Raw genomic sequence first — 22,039 nt, 5'->3', positions numbered from 1 at the left:
GATAATGAAGAGTGACAGCCCTTGTCCACAGCCTACATCACTTCCAGGTCTCATTCTAAGTGAATCTGATGTCTCTCCCCTGCTCAGACCTTTTGGGGCTGTGTGATGAGATGAGGATAAATCTATATTGGTTGCCATGGGTGATACACTGCTCATTTCAGCAGCAGGCTACTGACTGCAGGGTCACCAGGCTGCACACACCAAGTCCCCCAGCTCCCAGGATCCATGGGCAGATAGGCCAGCAGCCCAGGCAGGGCTTCCAGAACACAAGTCAGGACTTCCAAGTATTGAGCAAGCAGAATTCAAAGCCTCTCCAGGCCCTCAGATACATGGTGTAGATGCTGCTGCAAACCTTGGGCCAGAGAGGTTCCCAGAACTGAGCTCAACGTGAGGAACAGGCCTCAGGGAACAACCCTGGCTCCACGGGGCCCAGTCACCTCTGGTCAGAGCTGTGCCACTGCCAGGCTGGCAGGCAGGCACGTGGCCGGGGTTGCCAGGGTGGCACCTGCCAATGGTGTGGCCAGCTGGCAGCAGAGGCCAGGCCCCGGGAGCAGACACCAAGGCCAAGCAACAGGCTGGACGGCTTCAGGCCTCGTCAAGCACACCAGCCACAGTCTGACCCCAGGAGCCCACAGCTGGCCTGACACCATGACCTGGCTGCCAGCAAGACGTTGCTACCAGTGCCTGCCTCCTCAGGCCCCAGCTTGCCCACGGAAGGCCTCCCACAGGGGCCCTGGGGACCAGGCAGATCACCACCAGGGACCCAAGGGCATGAGGGGGGTCAGGAGAAGCCCAGAGCAGGCAGCTCACAGAAGAGGCAGCTTGGGCCAGATGCTGCCACGTGACACTGTCACCAGATGCACTGATTTAAAAGATTTTTTTCTTTTTATGCTGTCAAAACCTGTTAGACCCCTGTATAGGGCAACAAAACCCCAGCACAAGCTCCATGAGGGCAAGGACCACGTCCAGCCCGGGGTGGGTGCCCAGTCGACATCTGTCAAGCACACAGATGGCCAAACAGAAAGGCTTCCCAAGTTGGTCCTGGGAGGACCCTTCCCAGGTGTGTCTGGCTGTGAAGTCTCTGTGAGGCCTCCAGGTGCACTGCCCACCCCCCCCCCCACCATGGGGAGCCCCCAGGAGCCGGGCTCTCTGCTCCTGGTCACCTCTGGAATCCCGGGTCCAAGAGGGTGCTCAGAAAATGCGGAGTAGGGACCCAAGCTTTCCAGCCTCCTCCTCTGCCCTCCCCACCCGGTCTGTGAAAGGAAGTGGTGGCCCCGCCTACCTCGGGATCCCACTGCACCCCCACATCCCTGTCCCCTCGGGCCTAAGAGACAGAACCACGGGTCCAACTCAAGACCAAGAAGTGTGGGAGAGCCGGCTGCGCAAGCCAACAGGTTCAAGAGGCATCTGCGGTCTTTTCCACAGAAGGAGGGCGAGGCCCCGCCAAGCCCGAGGTATGTGTGTAAAAGACCTGGCTTCCCCAGGCCCGCGGCCTCCAGCTGCAGAGCTGACCTGTCCGAGGCCCTTCTTCAGACCCCTCCAGATCCCAGGCAACCCTCAGAGAGCTCCCATTCCAGCCTGCTCATGGCCAGGCCCGCGGAAGGAAGGCAGTGTCCGTCTTGTGAGCACGCCTGCCCCCTTTCAAACGGTTGCCCCAGTGAAAACCCCACTGAAGAAATCATTGAAAACTGAAAGCGGTCACAGAAGAAAGTACAGGGTGGGAGCCCGCCCAAGTCACGTGTCTGTTTCTTAGACAGCCTAGCACTAAGTCCAGAGCAGGAAGAGCCCCTTGTCTCTCCCTGGCCCAGCCTGCCGCTTCATGCCAAGAGGGGCTCTGAGGCACCCGGGGCAGAGGTCAGGGCCAACCAGAGCTGTGCCATGAGCTCCTCCTACAAGGTCACCCTGAACGAGTGACTTCTCTGCCCCCAGCCTCAGTTTCCCCATCCCCTGGCCCAGGAGGCTCACTCTGCCTGTCCTCTCCGCAGAGGCCTTGCTGTCCGGTAGATCAGTGCCTCCCTCTTGCTCCCTCCCACCACCAGCCACGTGCACAGGGCAGCCGCAGGCCCAGTGCCAGCCGGGTGCAGAGACCTCTCAGGATGTTTGGGATTCCTCCTGCCCGAAAGACAGATTGGCTCAAGGCTGGAAGCCTGCGCCCGGCCTGCCCTGGGGAGACCACGACCTGGCCCACGGCTTCCCAGCTCACGAGACTTGGCTGGGACGCGTCCCTCCTGGGACCCCTGGGAAAGCCTCCCAGATGCCATTCGGATGCATCTGCTTAGAAGGCCTCTGGGCAGAGACCTTGGCAAATGCCCACTGTGCCCCAGTGCCAGCCCGCGCCTGGCATAGAGTTCACAGCAACGACGTCCGCCCCGGTCCCCACCTGCGGCCCCCAGGCCCCTTTTCCTCAGATTTCACCAGATCGAGCCCAGTGCCTCGAAGCGATCCCAATTTGGATTTTCCTGTCGCGCCCATCCCACGGAAAAGAACCTCCTTCCAAGGTCTGGCGGCATCACACGGGGCTGCAACTGCTTCTGGCCCTCAGTCACCAAGGCAGGGTGGGGCCTTGGACCTCACCTGATTCCAGTGAGGAATCTGCCAGTCCCCAGCTAGGTGATGGGGGTCTACCACTTTAGGGCTCTTGACCCCAATTTCCTCATCAGCTCAGGGGTGGGATTCAAGGACTCAGTGGATCATGCATTCTAGGTGTTTAGCGGGTCCCTGGCATCTCACAGTGCGCAATCAAAGGCAGCTTAACCCTGATGATAAAATGGTTATTTTTGCAATTGCATTTCTAGCCAGGTGACCCCTCCGGATGGCCGAGAGGATTAACAGACACGTCATGTGCAAAAACACCCGGCGTGGCACCTGGCACGCAGCACAGAACCTGGTAACCATGAGGTTCGTAAGGAGGCCTCAGAGAGGTGAGGCTGGGGAAACAGTGCGACGAACCACCTGTTCTACCTGCTCAAATTGGGTCAGGCTGGAGCTGTGTACCCAGCTGTTGCCATGGCACCCAGCACACAGGGAAACACTCTAAGCTAGGAGGGTGGTTGCTGCAGGAGTGGGGCCTCGGGCCTGCTTTGCCCAGACACCTCCCATGCTGCCACTACCCCCGCTGTCTGGACCACATCGGGGATCCCCGAGGTTGGGGCAGTACGCCGCTCAACTAAGCAGGTCACATACCCCTGACCCCACCCCAACTCCAAAACAGGGCTTTGGCCCTCTGGGTGGGGGTAGTGGGGGCGGGCTGTGAGGAGGGGCTCCCAGGCTGCAGACCAGGGTGTGTGAAAGGGGAGTGGATGGAGTAGGAACCCAGGAACCCTCATCTCCTGGGAAAACGCCAAAGCACCTCTAAGCAGCCTCGGGTCCCAACATGTCTGTTCCCTCCAGCCACACTTGCCCAGCAGCGAACAGGCACCCAGAGCCCACTTCGTGCTTAGCTGTGTGGGGTTCAGTGCCAGCTCTTCCCTCCTCATCCCACTCAGCTTTCATCCAGGGTGAGGGTTGGCAAAGGCTGTCAAGGCTCAGCCAGGTTTAGGGAATCCATGGCCCATGGCCAAGAAGGAAGAAGGGGAGAGAGAGGAGAAATCCAGACGCTGTGGGCTGAGATCTGGAACTTTCAGACTTTCCCGCGTGAGGGGGCAGGTTTGGGGCAATGGAAAGGCTGACAGGTAGGGTGGCAGGGGCCCCAGGGCCTGGGAAGCCCAGCTGAAACTTTAGCCTGGGGCTGAATACTGACTCCTCAGTAGAATCCAAGACCCTGCCCCCAACCCTCAACTCAGATGAGAGCCCCTCCACTGCTGACTCCAGCTAGTACCCCCAAGATCTAGGAGGGGCCTGGGGCATGGACCTGTCTACCATAGTAACCGCAGTGGTTGCAACGATTTGCCTGGCCAGACGTCGTATATACATTATTCATTCCCCGTCACAACTGTAGCAGTGGGTATGATCTCCCATTTCTCAGAAAAAAAACTTAAGGTACAAAGGTAGAACACAGTAGTGGCTAAAAGCACATCCTGAGTTTGAATCTGGCCTCTGCTGCCATAACACAGGCAAATCACTCCCTCTCTGAGCCTCAGTTTCCACCTCTATAAAATGGGAATAATCTTACACGGCACCCCCCCCCCCACCAACCTCCACTCTGCTCCATGGCATAATCAAGGGGTTAAGTGAGAAGCACTAGTAAAACAGGGTGCAAAGGACCAATAACTTAACTTGCTGGTCCCTGGAATCAGAGAGGTTAGGTAACTTGCCCTAGGTCACCCAGCCAGTGAGGGGCCAACATCCCAGGCCCCAGCTCTGAGCATAGCCCTTTACCGGAAAGGTTGGGCTGCTCTGTGTGTGGCCGGCGGGATCACAGGCTCCCAACCCCACAGCAAAGGGCAGCCCTTGTCTGAATTCCTCAGATAAGCAAGCAGCCCCAGCCAAGCGGAGCAGGCCCAAGTGCACAGAGAAGGCACGCTCCACCCCGTAGATTCCTAAATCTGGGTTAAGCTGTAGGCCTCCTCTCTCTCCTCCCAGCGGAACATTGGACCACCAGATTCATCCAATAGGTCTCCAAACAGGCCGATTTCAGTCGACAACTGCCTCTTGTGGGGTCCCTGGCAGACCACTTGCTTCCTCTTTTTGGGGCCTCAGTTTCTCTATCTGTAACAGGCAACCCCATCTCACAACTATGGGGCAGCCCCAGCTAACTGGGCTCACAAGGAGGCCTGAGGAGCCAAGGGGCAGCCCAGCGAGGGGAACCAATGGATCACAGGCCCTGGGTCAGGCCTGGACCGCGTTCCCTCTGCTGAAACTTCTCCACAACTCGGACTGAGAGACCTGTACTGGGCCCAGAAAGTGGCCAAGCTGAGACTCCAACTCCCATCTGTCACACTCCAGGATGATGTGACCCAGGGAAGGGGGGTGCCGGGCACTGGCCACCCTCAGCAACAAGCTGGAAGGCTGGGACTGCAGGATGGGGAAGAACACAAAACTAAACTTGACCGAGCTTCTTTCAGCGAGGGCAGCAGCCTCCGTGACAAGGGCATTTGCAATGCAAAGCAGTCCAGCTCCAGCCAGAAGAGAACGGTCACTCGGAGGGGGCTGGGCGGGTTAAAATCCAGCCCCCACCCTCCAGCCAGACCCGGAGTGCCCGGGGGGACAGACCTTCCCGGGCGTCGGGGAGTGCCAGGGAACCTGTGGCTGGCCCGGGCTCTTAAATCATATGACAGCCTGAGCGGCCAGCTAGGTACAAGATGCCCTGGAAATACTCGCCCCTTCTCAGCCCTTCAAGGCCAAACTCTGCTGGGCTCTGCCTGCCAAGTCTGCAGAATGGGCCTACTGTGGGCTGTGTGTGTGCAAGGCCCCAAGAGGGGGCTGAAAGAACAGACTCCCCTCCCCCCGCCCCCCCCCCGCCCCCCCCCCCCCGCCAGGTATCCATCTGGTCACCTGCAGGTGGGTGCACCGCACCCTGCCAGCTTCCCTCAGGCCCAGATCTCCCAGATCACTCAGTCCTGCCTTGTGCAAACCTGCCCCAGACACGCATAATCTCCAGGACTCCTCTGGGCCCCAAGGGGCACTTCCACACCCGCCAAGTGGATAGATCTCGCTTCTCAAACCCCGCTTTGCACCCCTCTTTGCGCCCACCCCCCACGCAGGCAGGACTGCCCCAGCTCCTACCTTGACGACAAGCTGACAAAGTCCCCGCCATCCAGCAGCCGGACCTTGCAGAAGAGAACCCCATTCACGAAGGGGACTGCAGTCAGCTCCTCCAGGGTGAAAGTGGTTTGGAATTTAAATTTCTTCTTTTTCATCAAGAAAGCCATGAGCGAGTTCCCTGAGTCTGAAGCCCCGAAGGCCAAAAAAAAAAAAAAAAAAAAGCGGGGGGAGCCAGAAATCCCCAGGATTCTTTCCCCTACCACCACACCCCCTCCTCAAAACACCAGAGCCGGATCCCGCCCAGATGGTGGCTGAGGCAGCAGAACGGATGGGGAGCTGAGTCCGGAGGGCCCGGGTCCGAACGACCAGTCCAGTTCGCAGGCCGGCAGGCTTCACCCTCGGGGAGCTGGGGCTTGGACGGGTTCCGAGTGGCCGGGGGCTTCACCGGCCATGTAAACATTGGGGCAAGGTCCACGAGTCAAGGGCAGGGGTGGCGAGCGGCGCGCGAGCGGCCGTGCTGGCGGACAGCATCCCGAGAGCTGAGATCCCCGGAGAGCTCACGCCGCGCGACCGGGCGCGGCGGGCAGACCGGTGAAACTGAAGACGACGGGCGGCCCGGCTGAGGACCGAGGGCGGCCCCGCCCCCGCCCCGCTGGCGGCCGGGGGTGGCGCCCACGCCGCGCTCACGCCCCCGCACCTGGGTGCCAGGCAGCGGCGCAGGTGAGTCCGGGGAGGCCGAGGGCACCTCCAGGGGGCGGTCGAGAGCGCTGCAGGGGGCGGGGGGAGGCCCCTCTCTCCCGGAGGTGCTTCGGGGAGCTCCGGGCCGGGAACGTCCGGCCACGGCCCCCTCCCGGCGGGCAGCCGGCCGGGCTCCAGGCAGCAGGGGCGCCGCCTCCTCTTTGGTCCTGGGTCCCGCGCCGCGGTCCCCGGGGGAGCTGAGGCGCCCTTCCGGCCGGCCGGTGGCGCCCGCCTCACCCGCTGCCTCTGGCCGGCACCCCGCGGACAGGAGCGCCGCCGCCCGCGCTCCCGACGCCGCCTCCCGAGCCCGACGCAGCGCGGCGCCGCTGGGAGAATGCCGAGACCCCCGCGCGGCCGCCCGCGGAGCCTCAGCCGAGCGCGGGAGGGGCGGGGCGTCGGCGGCTCAGCCCGCCCTGATTGGGCCGCCCGGTGGGGCGGCCGAAGGGCGTGATTGGCGGATGGCGGCGTGGGGCGGGATTCGCGGGAGGCCGAGGCACCTCGAGCCTCTCGGATTGGTCCGTCGCCTATCTGGGTCCGCCTCCTCGATCAGGGCGGAGCGGAGCGAAGGGGAGAGGGGCCCTGGGAAGGCGGTGGGAGGTCGTGGGGCGGGAAGCCGAGACAGGCATGCAGGCTAGGAGGAGGGCGTGAGCAAATAAAAAAGGAGAAACAATGAAGAGAAGAAATAAAATGAGCCCAAGGACTGAGGTGGCCCTCCAGTGTCCTCCCAGACTTGAGTTCGTTGACCACTAGATTAGGCCCGGAAGGTAGACTCGCATTTTTCAGAACACACACCCAGAGAGGTGGCTGAAACTAGACCATGATCAGCTCTTTGGCTTCACATCCCTAGTTCTCAGCACCGAGGAGGGAAGTGCCTGTAAAGCCTTCGCCAAGGGGGTGAATTGAAGCAGTTCATCACGCAACCGGTGATAGAACCAGCTTCTCCTGTCCCAAACTATCTAAGCCTTTTGTTGGTGCTTAGCATCTTACCCAGTATGGCTGATCTCCCTGACTGCACTGACTGCGCTGGACGCAGAGACCACTTCAGGAGCTTTTTAGGTTCCAGGCCTTCCACACTGCAGTTCATTGATTCAGTCCCCAAATGTTCAGGGCTGCGTGCCAGGCTGGCATTTAGGAGTGAGCCTGGTGGACCTGCCATCTCCAACCTTCCCAAGCTCAAGATCAGATGGAGAAGCAGACAGGGACCCAGGCAGAGACAAATCTGGTGAATGAGGACAGTGATCGGGCACATAGAGGGAACTGGGGAAGCTCTGTGCTGGCAGGAGTGGAGAGGAAGGGGACTCGGAGAGAAGGCCTCACAAAGTTATCCTAGCCACTGGCAGGATGCATTCCCTGAGTCAGGCAGGGTGCAGACGGAGCCTCAAGAGGCCTGGCGGCCAGAGAGCGCAGTGCCGGCAGAAAGCTGTGGGTACCTTCATGCTGCTGCATTGTGGCTCTTTGAGGGAGGCAGGGGGCAAGAGGTGGGGCTGGAAGGCCTGTAGAGGCTGGATCTAGCAGAGTCTTGTAGACCAGAGTAAGGAGGGGAGCCACACGCACGTTTTAAGTGACCCAGACAGATTTGCCTTTTGCTGCAAGAAGTTCGCTCTGACTATAGAGAGTGTGGAAGAGAGATGATAGGAAATAGGGATGAGGGGCTTGTGGTGATCCAGGCAACAGGTAATGACAATGAACCACAACACTGAAGGGAAAAGTGGGGTCTGAGAGGCATTCAAGAGACAGAGGCAAGTGGACTTGGGGATGAGTGAGGTTGGGAAATGTATCTCAGGACTTGGATTTCTGATTTCTTCCCGATTCCCAGCCATAGCATGGTGGGCAGCCTCTGCTTCTCTCCAGTTTGTCCTGCAATTTGAAAAACACCGCTAGTCAGATAGGAGAAAATTGATAACAGCAGCTCCCAGTGCTATTGTGTGCCCCCATTTACAGCCCGGGAAGTTGAGACCTGGAGAGCTTAAACTACTTGACTTGGGTCTTGACCCCAAAGCACAAGCTCTAGAGTGCTGAACTGTGCTGCCTGTGATGAGGTGGGAGTTTCTTCACTAATCCTGGCTGGGCCCCCTTCACAGGGGAAGGACCTGTGGCTACCTGATCCCAGGAGGAGATTTCAGAGGAGAGAGCTAGCCAAGGATGTCCCTGGCTGACTTCTCAGCTGTGACCGAGAGTAACCCCGGGCTTCAACAGGAAGCGGGGTGGGTCTGGCTGCCAGACTTAGCTCGGGTAGGGTATTTATCTCTTTGCTGCATCGAAGCTGGGAACCCAGGAAGTTTCCTTTCCCTCATTTCCCAGATAGGTCTTGGGTCAGAGCCAGGTGCCAGGGCAGGATGCCGCATTTAGGGTGAGACAAGCCTGAGTTAGTATCCTGGCCCTGATGCATATGAGTAGTATGGCTTTGGTTTCAGACATCAAAGCTCAGGGGCTCCGAATAGAGAGGGGGTTCAGTATGGTCTGGCTAGGACCGCTTGCCCTGGTACCAAAAGAGTGGGGTCTGAAATCTGGCCGACACAACATTGACCACTGGCGTCACATACACTTTGGGTGTAGTTTTCTGTGCACGGGAAGGAACCCTGAAGGAGACACTTTAAACTTTCCCATCTCTGAGCCACAGTTTCTTTACCTATAAACTGGGAATAAGAATACCAACCTTTCCAGAATGTTGTGAGGACTTCAAGAGGCTGCGTCTGCAAACGGCTCAGGCCTGGAAGGATGTGGTGCTCTGAGAGAGCAGTCTTCAGGGAGCACCAGGCCAGCACGTCCTCACTTCTCCAGCCCCCCAAATTGCCAAGTAGAACCTGTACTTCCTCGTCCTCACTTCTCCAGCCCCCCAAATTGCCAAGTAGAACCTGTACTTCCTCCCTGAGGCCCTGACCGGATATATAAGGAAACCAGTACCTAGCAAGATAATTCAGACAAGTAAGTGGTCTGGAGGACTTCCCTGGTGGTACAGTGGATAAGAACCCACAACTACTGAAACCTGTGCCTAGAGCCTGTGCTCTGTAAGAGGAGAAACCACCGCAATGAAAAGTAGCCCCTGCTGGCCGCAACTAGAGAAAGCCCACACAGCAACAAAGACCCAGAGCAGCCAAAAGTAATAAACAAATAAACATTAAAGCAAACAAAAGTGGTTTGGAGAAGGGTTCTCAGGGCACTGTGAGAGAGGATACACGGATTGGGAGTCGTCCTGATTTAGATGCAGTGGTCAAGCAAAGCCTCTATGAGGCGTTATCTCAGCCCAGACCCCAAGCACAAGAAGTTCTGGGAGCAGGCGCGGAGCTGGCATGCTTTCAGGACTCTGTGTGCCTGGAGGGCTTCCCTGGTGGCTCAGACGGTAAAGAATCTGCCTGGAATGTGGGAGACCCAGGTTTGATCCCTGGGTTGGGAAGATTCCCCTGGAGAAGAAAACAGCTACCCGCTCCAGGATTCTTGCCTGGAGAATCCCATGGGCAGAGGAGCCTGGAGGGGAGTGCATAGAGGGAGGAGAGAGAGGTATGGAGTCAGGCAGGAATCAGCTCATGTGAGACCTGTGGGCCTGGAAGGAGTTTAGACTCCATTCTAAGCCCAAAAGGACACCATTGGAGGATATAAGCAGGTGGGTGAAAAGATCCAAATACCTTTTTGAAAGTTCTTGCCAGTTCTTTCCATTCTTTGGAGAACGGATTGAACATTAGCAGGCAAGAACAGAGGCAGGCGGGCAGGCAGGTGAGGAGGCTGTTACAGCCATTCCAACGGGAAACTGGTGGCTCAGACCAGGGTGGAGCCAGAACAACGGGAAGAGAGAGGGAGCTCTTGTGGAGCGGAGATAACAGTTACCCACTAGAGCTTTTTGAATATCCCCAGGATTTTGAATTTGACTGAACGCCACCAGGTTCTTTAAGGCAGGAGTTATGTGAGCATATGGGCTTCCCTGGTGGCTCAGCAGTAAAGAATCCACCTGCTGATGCAGGAGACGCAAGAGATGCAGGTTTGATCCCTGGGTTGGAAAGATCCCCGGGAGTAGGAAATGGCAATCCACTCCAGTACTCTTGCCTGGAAATTTCCATGGACAGAGGAGCCTGGAGGGTTACAGTCCAGGGGGGTCACAAAGAGGCAGACATGACTAAGCACGCATTGTTTTTTTATGTGTGCGTAGAAAAGAACGGGGCTTCCCCAGTGGCTCAGCAAGTAAAGAATCTGCTGGCAACACAGGTGACACAGGAGATGCGGGTTTGACCTCTGGGTCGGGAAGATCCCCTGAGGTAGGAAATGACAACCCACTCCAGTACTCTTGCCTGGAAAAACTGACGGACAGAGGAGCCTGGCAGGCTACAGTCCATGGGGTGCAAAAGAATCAGACATGAAACTGATTGACTAAACAACAACAGCAAGTGAGCATGAGCACTGGGATAGGAGAGAAGAAGGAATACAGGGGAGTGGAGGAATTGTCTGCGGCATCGGCCTGTAGAACAGAAACACAGCTGGAGAAAGAGGGGTACCCTTAGAGAATCCCTACCTTTATCTGATGCTGGACAAACTCTTGTGATGCTATCTTTCTTCTCTCTCATTACAGCATGAGCCTCACAGGGTCAAGACACCTCACTCATGGTGTCCCCACATCCAGTTCATGGCCTGTCACATGATAGACACTCAGTAAATGGTTGCCTAAGGAATTGATGCATAGATAGATGCACATATACATGATGTATGTGTGTATATTTGAATGGATGTGCATGCTCAGTTGCTTAGCTGTGTCTGACTCTTTTTCGACCCCATGGACTGCAGCCCACCAGGCTCCTCTGTCCATGGGATTTTCCAGGCAAGAGTACTGGAGTGGGTTGTCATTTCCTATTCCAGGTAATCTTCCCGACCCAGGGATCAAGCCCATGTCTCTTGAGTCTCCTACACTGGCAGGTGGATTCTTTACCACCCAGCCACCTGGGAAGCCCCATATATGAATGGATAGCTACATGGATAGATGAGTAGATGGATGGCTGAAGATTTAACCTTGTCACCTCATACTTTAAACTCCTCAGTGTCATCAATAACTATCAAAATTCAATGTGCCCAAGTCCATTTTCAGTAAGTTGCCCAGGGATTTCCTTGGTGGTCCAGTGACTAAGACACCAAGCTCCCATTGCAGGGTGCCTGGGTTCTTTCCCTGGTCAGGAAACAAGATACCACATGCTGCAACTAAAGATCCCAAGTGCCAGGACTAAGACCCAGCACAGTCAAATAAATAAATAAAAATAAATATTAAAAAAATAAAGTTACCCAAAGCACTACTCACATATGCATTCAATTAGATATACAAGATGGCCTTGCAGCCTTATATATTACACAAAAATATTGGAAGCAACCTGATGTCTGGCAGTAGGAAGAGGGAGGCCTTGAGAGAAGGCAATGTGTTTTGTGCTTTGCTCCATCCTCAGCTCCTGGGGCAATACCTGTACCTAGTAGGGTTAAATACATACATATTTGTGGAATGAAGGGAAGCATCATCAATGAGATGCTCTCAGCTGTTGAGAAGGATGCTGGAGATGTGTGTGCCAAGGGGAAGATACCCACTCTATTGTGGCAAAGTAAACACAGGGAATGTGTTTGTAAAGCTATGTAAAGGATGAGATTACTTTTGTCAAGGAAAATGGACATATTTATGGGGCTTCCCAGGTGGTGCAGTGGGAATTCACCTGCCAATGCCGGAGATTCAAGAGAGTGGGTTCGATCCCAGGGTCAGGAAGATCCCCTGGAGTAGGAAATGACAGCCAACTTAAATATTCTTGCCTGGAAAATTCCACGGACATAGGAGCCTGGTGAGTTATAGTCCATGGGGTCGCTAAGAGTTGGACATGACTGAGCACACACCTTGTTTTTTATGTGTGCTAGAAAAGAATGGGGCTTCCCCAATGAGTCAGCAGGTAAAGGATCTGCCTACAACACAGATGACACAGGAGACAAGGGTTCGATCTCTGGGTCAGGAAGATGCCCTGGAGGAAGGCATGGCAACCCACTCCAGTATCCTTGCCTGGAGGATCCCATGGACAGACGAGCCTGGTGGGCTATAGTCCACAGTGTAGCAAAGAGCTGGACACAACTGAGTGACTGACCACAGCATCGAAAAGAACCTCAAAGGATACACTAAATTGTTATCAGAAGCTTCCAACTACGGAGAGTGTTTGGGGGAAAATGTTTATTTTAATGAATATTCTGGGATATTGTTTGTTTTTTGTAATAAGATAGATTTATTTTATAATTTAATACAGTATAATTATAAGGATGTTCATTTTTATTAGGATATTAACAGAAGACCTTCCATGCTTCTCCATCACGGTCTGGATAAAGTCAAAAGTTCTTGGAAAAAAATAAAGTTTCTTAGCCAGGCACTCAGGCCCCTCCAGAATCAACTGCTCAGCCCTTCCCTGCCTGTCCCCCTCAGGCCCCTGTAGCTCTGCCCAAAGGTCCTGACCTTGTCCTCTTCCCCAGCTGGTGACAGCCACTACTAATAAGTGTCAGGTGTCAGCTCAAGCCTCCTCTCCCACCCCATTCCCCCACATCAGGCACAGTGCTGTCTCCCTGCTCTGTGCCCCCAAGTTACCAAGCTGTGTACAGAGAAAATGAGGCCTCTGCCTTCTGTTTTCCATCACAACAACGGGTGCCTACTTGGCACTCATTGGAAGGGAGGTGGGAGGGCAGGAGGAAAAAAGTAAGGCGCAAAAGAAGAGAAGATGAAAGGAAGAAAGAAAGGGGAAACTGAGGTCGAGGTGGAAAATGTCACTTGCCCAAATCACCCTGAGGGCATCTGCCCAGCTGGCTTGCTCTCTCGGTCACCTGATAGCCAGCGTGGAGTGCCACGCCAAGCCATTTTCCCAGCGCTGCTTGCCAAGGGCGGTCGGTGCTGATTCACCAGTGACTGGGCTCCAATTATTTGCAGAACTGGAATGGCAGCTGAGCCACCCCAGCAGCTGACCAGGGGTGTATCGATTCATTTTACGCTCCTTGCTAATATCTGAGCCAGTCACAGAAAAAGATAAAGGCCCCAGAGAAGTCACCCATGGTGATCTGTCCTACTTAAACCTCCCACGGCCAAGTCCACAAGTCCCCTGTGTTGATCAGCCAACTCTGTCCTTCCCAAACCAAGCCTGACCATCAGTCATGGAGAGTAATCATGGTTCAGAACATGAGATCTGGAGTCAGGCGGCCCTGGGTTCCACCCCAACGATTACTGAGTCAAAGGGTATTTGCATATTTGCTGTTGAGAGATGCTGCCAAACTGCCAAAAAGGCTGAGCCCATTTATACTCTCACCAGTGGTGTAAGACAGTGCCCATTCCATACTTTCTCCATCTTTACCAATCTGTTTGGAAAACAAAACAAAAAACCCTCTACTACTGTGCTTGCATTTCTTTCACTAGTATCTTTTTCTTTCACTTTGAATTTCTGTAAATTGCCTGACTGTGTCCTTTGTCCACTTTAAAAAATTTGAGTCATCTTTTCATTATTTATTCATAGTAGCTTATTACATATTGTGGATATCAACCTCTATTGTATACATTAAAGTATTATTTCCACTTCATCAGTGGTCGTTGGACTTTGTGGTGTCTGTTTGTCTCACAGCAGCTCTTACCAAATCCCAGTTAAGAGATAAGAATCAACCTACTTGAGTGGAGAGAGCACTGAATTAGGAGTCAGGAGCCCGGGTTTTGAGTTCCACCTCTGTCACTGATTCACTGTATGACTTTGATCGCGTCCCTGACCCCTCTTTCACTATCTGCTAAATAAGAGCCTTGATTTAAGTGGTCTCTGTCGATCCATCCGCCTCCACGGTCTGTGCTTGTGTGTGCTCAGTGGCTCAGTAATGTCTAACCCCGTGGACTGTGGCCTGCCAGGCTCCTCTGTCCATGAAATTTTTCAGGCAAGAATACCAGAGCAGATTGCCATTTCCTACCCCAGGGGATCTTCCCCACCCAGGGATCTAACCCATGTCTCTTGCATCTCCTGCATTCCAAGTTGATTCTTGACTACTGTGCCACCTAGGAAGCCCCTCCATGGTCTAGACAAGCACTATTAACAGAACTTTCTGCAATGATGAAAATGTTCTGTCTCTATTCAGCATGCTAACCACTAGGCACATGTGGCTACAGAGCACTTAAAAATGTAGCTAACATGACTGAGAAATTGAATTTTAAACTCCATTTAATTTAAAAATTTAGATAGCCACAGGTGGCTAATGACTACCATATTACATGGTACAATTCTGCATGGTTTAGGTCCCCCACATCTGAGTAAGCTGTGTGTGCGTGTGTTAGTCACTTAGTGGTGTCTGACTCTTTGTGACTTCATGGACTGTAGCCCGCCAGGCTCCCCTGTCCATTAAATTCTCCAGGCAAGAATTTTGGAGTGGGCTACCATTCCCTTCTCCAGGGGATCTTCCCGACCCAGGGCCTGAAGCTGGGTCTCCTGCATTGCAGGCAGATTCTTTGCCATCTGAGCCATGGGAGAAGCCCCTGAGTAAGCTGTAATACTGTGGTGTTGGAGAAGACTCGAGAGTCCCTTGGACTGCAAGGAGATCCAACCAGTCCATCCTAAAGGAAATCAGTCCTGAATATTCATTGGAAGGACTGATGCTGAAGCTGAAACTTTGATACTTTGGCACCTGATGCGAAGAGCTGACTCCTTGGAAAAGACCCTGATGCTGGGAAAGATTGAAGGCAGGAGGAGAAGCGGACAACAGAGGATGAGATGACTGGATGGCATCACCGACTCAATAGACATGAGTTTGAGCAAGTTTCGGGAGTTGGTGATGGACAGGGAGGCCTGGCATGCTGCAGTCCATGGGGTCACAAAGAGTTGGACACGACTGAGCGACTGAGCTGAACTGAAGCTGTAATATAGCAGCTTGATTAAGGCAACAGTGATGAGTCCTGTGTGACTTGGGGCAGGTTATTCAATATCTCTGTCTTAGTTTTCCCATCTGTTCAATGGGGCCAGAGCAGTCCCTGCCTCCTGGGGTTGTTGGGCAGATTTGATTAGTTAGTGTGTGAAGACCAAGGCCCAACGACTGACCCGACACTGTGGAAAGTCAGGCCACATTCCCAGATTGAAACATGAGAGCCTTCCCAGCAGCTGGGCCTCATTTCCACTGTGTTCAGAGACCCATGAGTGGTCTTCCCCAGACTGCCCGTCTTCCCCTACAGCTTCAAGACCAGGCTTATATTCTTAAACCAGGATTTTGGCTCCCATCAGCCCTCAGCCCAGGATTCTAGATCGCTGATGGGACAAAGTCCAAACTTCAGCCTATGTTCCCAGCTCTGGGCACTGGCCCTGCCCTTGCAGTAATGTCATTAATACAACCTGCAGGTCAGGCCAACAGCGTTGCCAGCTTCGCCCTCTGTCTGCTCCCGCCCCCAGCCTTCCAAGGTCTGCTAAGCACTTCATTGATTCATTTTTCATTCACAGATATTTATCACGCCATCTGCTCTGTGACTGTGGCCCAAGCGACAAGAGCTGTGGTACACCTGGGGTCAAGAGGAGTCGAGGGAGCAGTGAGAACCCAGAGGGGCCCGACCTGGTGCGTGTGGTCAGGGCAGACTTTCGTAAGGAAGTGACGTGTAAGCCTGAGTCCAAGCAATGGGTAGAAGTCAGCCAGGGCAGAGGAGAGTTGGTAGAGAGGAAATTGCAAACTGAGATAGGCATCCAGGATCTACGAGAGGCAAGGGGAGGGCTAGAAAGGTAGGCAGGAGGACCTTGCAGGCCATGTTAATGATGTTGTATTGTGCTTTATGATAAAGGTAATGGGGAGCCTAGATTTTAGAGAAAGGATGATGTGATTATTCCACGCCAGTTCCCCACATGGACGGTAAGATTCAGGAATTTGGGGAATTTCTTGGTGGTCCAGTGTTAGGACTCCATGCTTTCACTGCCAAGGGCCTGAATTCAATCCCTGGTTGGAGAACTAAGATCCTGCAAGGGGCACAGCCAGAAAAAAAAAGAAAAAAGAAAGAAAGGAATTTAGCCTCTTTAACTTTTCCTTCTCTGCCTGCCACATGTATCTCAAGATGCGTCATGAGCACACAGTTCCTGGGGCCTTCCTTTTGTTTTAAGTGACCTGGGTTCAAATCCCAGCCCTATTGCTTCCAGTAAGTTATTAACCTCTTTCAGTGTCCTCACCCATAAAACGAAGATAATGACACCTTTGCACAGTTACACAAACTATGTGGGGAAAGTGTATGGCACAGAGCCACCCTGGAAATGGAGTCCAGTTGAATTCCTTTTGTGCAAAGTCAATTCGAAGCCACAGACGGGGCCTCTGGGGGTTTCCTGAAGGACAGGCAGAAGTCCCATTTCTGGGATGTGTCGCTGAGGCCTTTCTCAGGAAGCCTGACCATGTGCTAGGTGACCTCAAAGGGGAACTCTGGAGCTAGATTTTTGTCTTCTGAGCCTTTTCAGACCCCCACCCAGCAGGCCACGCATCAGCAGATGGATCCTGAGCTTACATAACCGGTCAAGAGTCCGACACCTCTCACCCAGTGATCAGGGCCGTGTTTACTGAGAAGGGGTGTTCCCGGGTCACTTCCCCGTCCTCGTAGGTACCTCCTGGGTATGTACACAGCCCTTTAGTCCTTGCTGACCTCTGCTTCTTTTTGGATTTCTTAGTCACAATGCTTGGTGCTACTGTCAGCAACAGCTATTTTTACTTTATTCATATAATTTTATTTATTATTTGTTTTTGGCTGCGCTAGGTCTTCATTGCCGTGTGGGCTTTTCTGTAGTTGTGGCAAGTAGGGCCTACTCTCTGGTTGCAGTGCTCGGGTGCTCTGGGCTTCTCGTTGTGGTGGCTTCTCTTTTTGGGGAGCACAGGCTCTAGGACATGCAGCCTTCACTAATTGTAGCTCTCGGGCTTAGTGGCTCCAAGGCATGCAGGATCTTCCCTGACAAGGATCAAACCCAAGTCTTCTACATTGGCAGGCAGATTCTTTATCACTGAGCCACCAGGGAAGCCCAACAACTATTTTTAAAAATGAAAATATAGTTGATTTACAATGTTGTGTTAATGTCTGCTGTACAGCAAAGTGATTCAGTTATATATATGTATGTATATTCTTTCCTATAGAGATGGAAATATAAGACCACCTTACCTACCTCCTGAGAAATCTGTATGCAGGTCAAGAAGCAGCAGTTAGAACCAGACATGGAGCAACAGACTGGTTCCAAATTGGGAAAGGAGTACATCAAGCCTGTATATTGTCACCCTGCTTATTTAACTTCTATGCAGAGTACATCATGCGAAATGCCAGGCTGGATGAAGCACAAGCTGGAATCTAGATTGCCAGGAGAAATATCAATAACCTCAGATACTCAGATGACACCACCCTTATGGCAAGAAAGCGAAGAAGAACTAAAGAGCCTCTTGGTGAAAATGAAAGAGGAGAGTGAAAAAGTTGGCTTAAAGCTCAACATTCAAAAAACTATGATCATGGCATCCGATTCCATCACTTCATGGCAAATAGATGGGAAAACAATGGAAAGAGTGACAGACTTTATTTTTGGGGGCTCCAAAATCACTGCAGATGGTGACTGCAGCCATGAAATTAAAAGATGTTTGCTCCTTGGAGAAAAGCTATGACAAACCTAGACAACATAATAAAAAGCCGAGACATTACTTTGCCAACAAAGGTCCATCTAGTCAAAGCTATGGTATCGATGTGAGAGTTGGACTATAAAGAAAGCTGAGTGCCACAGAACTGATGCTTTTGAAATGTGGTGTTGGAGAAAACTCTTGAGAGTCCCTTGGACTAAAAGGAAATCCAACTAGTCAATCCTCAAGGAAATCAGTCCTGAATATTCATTGGAAGGACTGATGCTGAAGCTGAAGCTCCAATACTTTGGCCACCAGATGCAAAGAATCGACTCCTTGGAAAAGACCCTGATGCTGGGAAAGATTGAAGGCAGGAGGAGAAGGGGATCACAGAGGATGAGATGGTTGGACAGCATCACCAACTCGATGGACATGAGTTTGAGCAAGCTTCAGGAGTTGGTGATGGGCAGGGAGGCCTGGTATGCTGCCGTCCATGGGGTCACAAAGAGTTGGACACAACTGAGCGACTGAACTGAACTGATTCTTTTCTATATATTCTTTTCCATTATGGTTTATCATAGGAAACTGAATATAGTTCCCTGTGCTATACAGTGGGACTTTGTTATTTATCCATTCAATACATAATGATAGCTATTATTTTTTTATTGGAGTATAATTTCTTTACAATGTCCTGTTACTTTCTGCTCTACAGCGAAGTAAATTAGCTATATGTGGTATACATATCCCCTCCCTCTTGGACCTCCCTTCCACCCCACCTCTGTCCCACCCATCTAGGTCATGACAGAGCACCAGACTGAGCTCCTTGTGCTATACGGCAGGTTCCCACTAGCTACCTATTACGTTTAAATGTGAAGATCATCAGTCATATCATTTAATGATGAGGCACTGGGGGATCAGAGAGGGACAGGGGCTGCAGTAGGGACCATGGTGTGCGTTCCAGACTCCTTCCCTCGATAGCTCTGTGACCTGGGTCCAGTTGCTTGAACACTCTGAACCTCAGCTTTTACGGCCGTAAGACGGGTTGAGCGACCATACTTACCTCAGGAAATTCTTTTGAGGATTCCACAAGGTAGGAAATGTACACCAAATACCTGGCAGGAGGGAAGCACTAGTCAAATATTAGCTATTGGACTGGCCAAAAAATTCTTGAGTTTTTCATAAGATGTTATGAAATATCACCGAATATTAACATCACACCGTTTTGTAACCTGTCCCTTCCACTCAACTCACTGTGAAAGTCTTTCCAGGGACAGTGAGGAATTCAATGCTTGGAATTTTCTGATGCATCCCCCAAACTTCTAACTGGGAACTGGGAATCCTGAATTTTATTCTCCTGGTTGGCTTTAGGGCCCCACCCTCCCAGACCTTGGTCCCCACTTCCCACTTGTAGAACAACAGGGGAGTGGGGTGGAGACTGATGCTTGTTAAGAGCCCTGTTCTCTGATTCTGCATTTCAGAACTACAGCCCCCAGGCCCCACCCCTCACCTTTCCCTTCCTTCCTTCCTTCAACAAATACCTCCCAGGGTTCAAATTCCAACTCTGTCATTAGTTGGCTATGTAACCTTAGACAAGTTATGTAACCTCTGTATGCCTCTGTTTCCTCTAAAATAGAAATATATTTCCTCTAAAATGGAAATATATTACCTATTTATTTACCAGGGAAAGTGCTTAGAATAGTGCCTATTCAACTAGATCAAAAACTGAGTGTCCTTTTGTGCCATTCACTGATGTAAGCACAAGTGTGAACAATCAGACAAGAATCATGATCTCAGTGCGGTTTTGTTGGCAGGGAGGATTGAAATCAACACAGCGATACAGTGATGTATCCCATGACACAGCCCCAAGACAGGGCAGTGTTGACCCCTCTCTGGCAAGGGGGTTGACTTTCAAGGTGGCCCTGATACTCTGATGCTGTCATTTCTCTTTGTCTAAATAACAGCTTCTAGGTATTGACCTCACCCTGGAGGAACATGCTTGGGGCTAAGCCCTGTGCTCCTAAGCCAGTAGGCTGCAGGGGGTTCCATCATTGCTATAGACCAACTGTTTGTATCCCCCCACCTAAATTCATGTGTTGAAATCCTAACCCCCAGCATGATGGTATTTGACAGTGGGGCCTTTTGGAAGTAATTGGGTCGTCAGGGTGGAGTCCCCATAAAAAGGATTAGTGCCCTTATAAAAGAGACCCTAGAGAGCTCCCCTACCCCATCCACACTATGTGAGGACACAAAGAGAAGACAGGCCCTCAACAGACACAGAATCTGCCAGTACCTTGATCTTGGACTTTCCTGCCTTCAGAACTGTGAGAAGTAAATTTCTGTTGTTTGTAACCTACCTGGTCTGTGATATTTTGTTAGAACAACAAGAACAAACAGTCATTATTCCCATTTCATGGAAGAGTTTATGTCCATTCTCCCTCCTGGGCCAAGCACATAACAGGAGGCCAGTGAATGAGTGTTGAAGGAAAGAAGGGGCCCTCCCGGGTGGTCCGATGGCTAAGACTCTGCACTCCCAACTCGGGGGGCCTGGGTTCCATCCCTGGTCAGGGAACTAGATCCCACATGCTGCAACTAAGAATTCGAGCACCGCAACTAAAGATCCTACGTGCTGCAACTAAGACCTGATGCAGTCAGATAAGTAAATAAATAAAAATAGATAGGAAAAAAAGGCCACTACTGACAGTAATCCTTTCAGGGGCAAGCATCACAACAGGGCTCAGGGGCCTTTTTGCAGGGAACTCCATCATATGTGCTTGTGGTCACCGTACAGGGCTCAGCAGGAATACCCTCTAGACGGTGCCTCTGACACTGGCCCGCCCTCCGCATCATCCCAGCTGAAACTTCCTCAAATCTTAGTATGTGCCCCAAGCACTGATCTAAGGTCTTCAGCATATGAACTCTCTCAATCTTCACAGTCCCATGAGGTATGTCCCACTTCACAGGTGAAGAAACTGAGGCACAGATAGGTAACTCATGCGCAGGGTCACATGGATAATCAATGATGGAGCTGGCTTCAAATCCAGGCAGTCTGGACCCTGGGCCTCAGCTCTTCACCACTGTGCTATCCAAACTTTCTCTTTCTCTTTTAATCAGTGTTCTGCTGATTTCAAATGTAGCACATGCTCTGCAGCAGACTGAAACTAGAAATCAATGGCAGAAGGAAAACTAGAAAATTCACAAATACATGGAAATTAAACAACACACTCTTAAGCACTCAATGAGTCAAAGAAGAAATCTCAAGGGAAATGAGAAAATATCTTGAGAACAAATGGAAACAAAAACAACAAGACCAAAATTTGTGGGATGGCATGCAAGAAAGCAGTACTAAGAGAGAAAGTTACAGTAGTCAATTCTTACATTAAAGAAGAAAGATCCAGGACTTCCCTAATGGTCCAGGGGGTTAGGAATCCACCTACTGGTGCAGGGAGCGTGGGTTCCATCCCTGGTCCAAAAGCTTCCACGTGATGCAGGCTTCCACAACTACTAACGCCTGGGTGCCCTAGAGACTGTGCTCTGCAACAAGAGAAGCTACCGCAATGAGTAGCCTTTGCACCACAAGCAGAGAAAGTCCGTGCAGAGCAACGAAGACCCAACACAGCCAAAAGTAAATACATAAATGAATAAATTAAAAAGAAAGAAACAAAGAAGGAAAGATCTCAGGGAGTTCCCTGGTGGTCCAGTGGTTAGGACTTAGTGTTTTTACCGCAGGGGCCCAGGTTCGATCCCTGATTGGGGAACTAGGATCCCGCCGGCCACGTGAACAAAAACATGAAAAAAAGATCTCAAAACAAAAGTAGCACACTCAGCTTTGAAAAATTCAAGCATTGCATAATTTTATGCTCTAGAAAGCGAAAGTTTAAAGAATGACTGTCCCCCTTCCCAGAAATGACCTCTGTTCAGACACTTCAGGGAGCTTTTTCGAAGTCTGTCATTCAGGCATCTTAAAAAAAAAAAAAAGGAATAATTCAATACACATTGTTTTGTCATTTCCAAGTTGTTTTGTTTTGTTTTACCTAAAAGTGACTCTTAGAGGCTGCCTCTTGCTGGAATATTCTCTTCAGGGGCTACGGCTGTCTCTAGT

At 52.0% G+C, this 22,039-nt stretch overlaps 1 protein-coding gene across 2 annotated transcripts in view; it reads right to left on the bottom strand.

Moving 5' to 3' along the window:
* Positions 1 to 5,819, bottom strand: part of FAM102A (family with sequence similarity 102 member A) — a 34,969-nt gene extending 29,150 nt beyond the window's left edge. For both annotated transcript variants that reach the window (XM_043916763.1, XM_043916764.1), the window contains exon 1: positions 5,665 to 5,819. In XM_043916763.1, the coding sequence (XP_043772698.1) occupies positions 5,665 to 5,810 (146 nt within the window). In that variant the 5' untranslated portion in view covers positions 5,811 to 5,819. The remainder of the gene's footprint in view (positions 1 to 5,664) is intronic.
* Between the last annotated feature and the right edge of the window lie 16,220 nt (positions 5,820 to 22,039).

The sequence above is a fragment of the Cervus elaphus genome, chromosome 11 (genome assembly GCF_910594005.1).
Source record: "Cervus elaphus chromosome 11, mCerEla1.1, whole genome shotgun sequence".
NCBI classification, from domain to species: domain Eukaryota; kingdom Metazoa; phylum Chordata; class Mammalia; order Artiodactyla; family Cervidae; genus Cervus; species Cervus elaphus.
The sequence above is the reverse complement of the archived record's forward strand: the minus strand, read 5'-3'. Positions and strand labels throughout refer to the sequence as shown.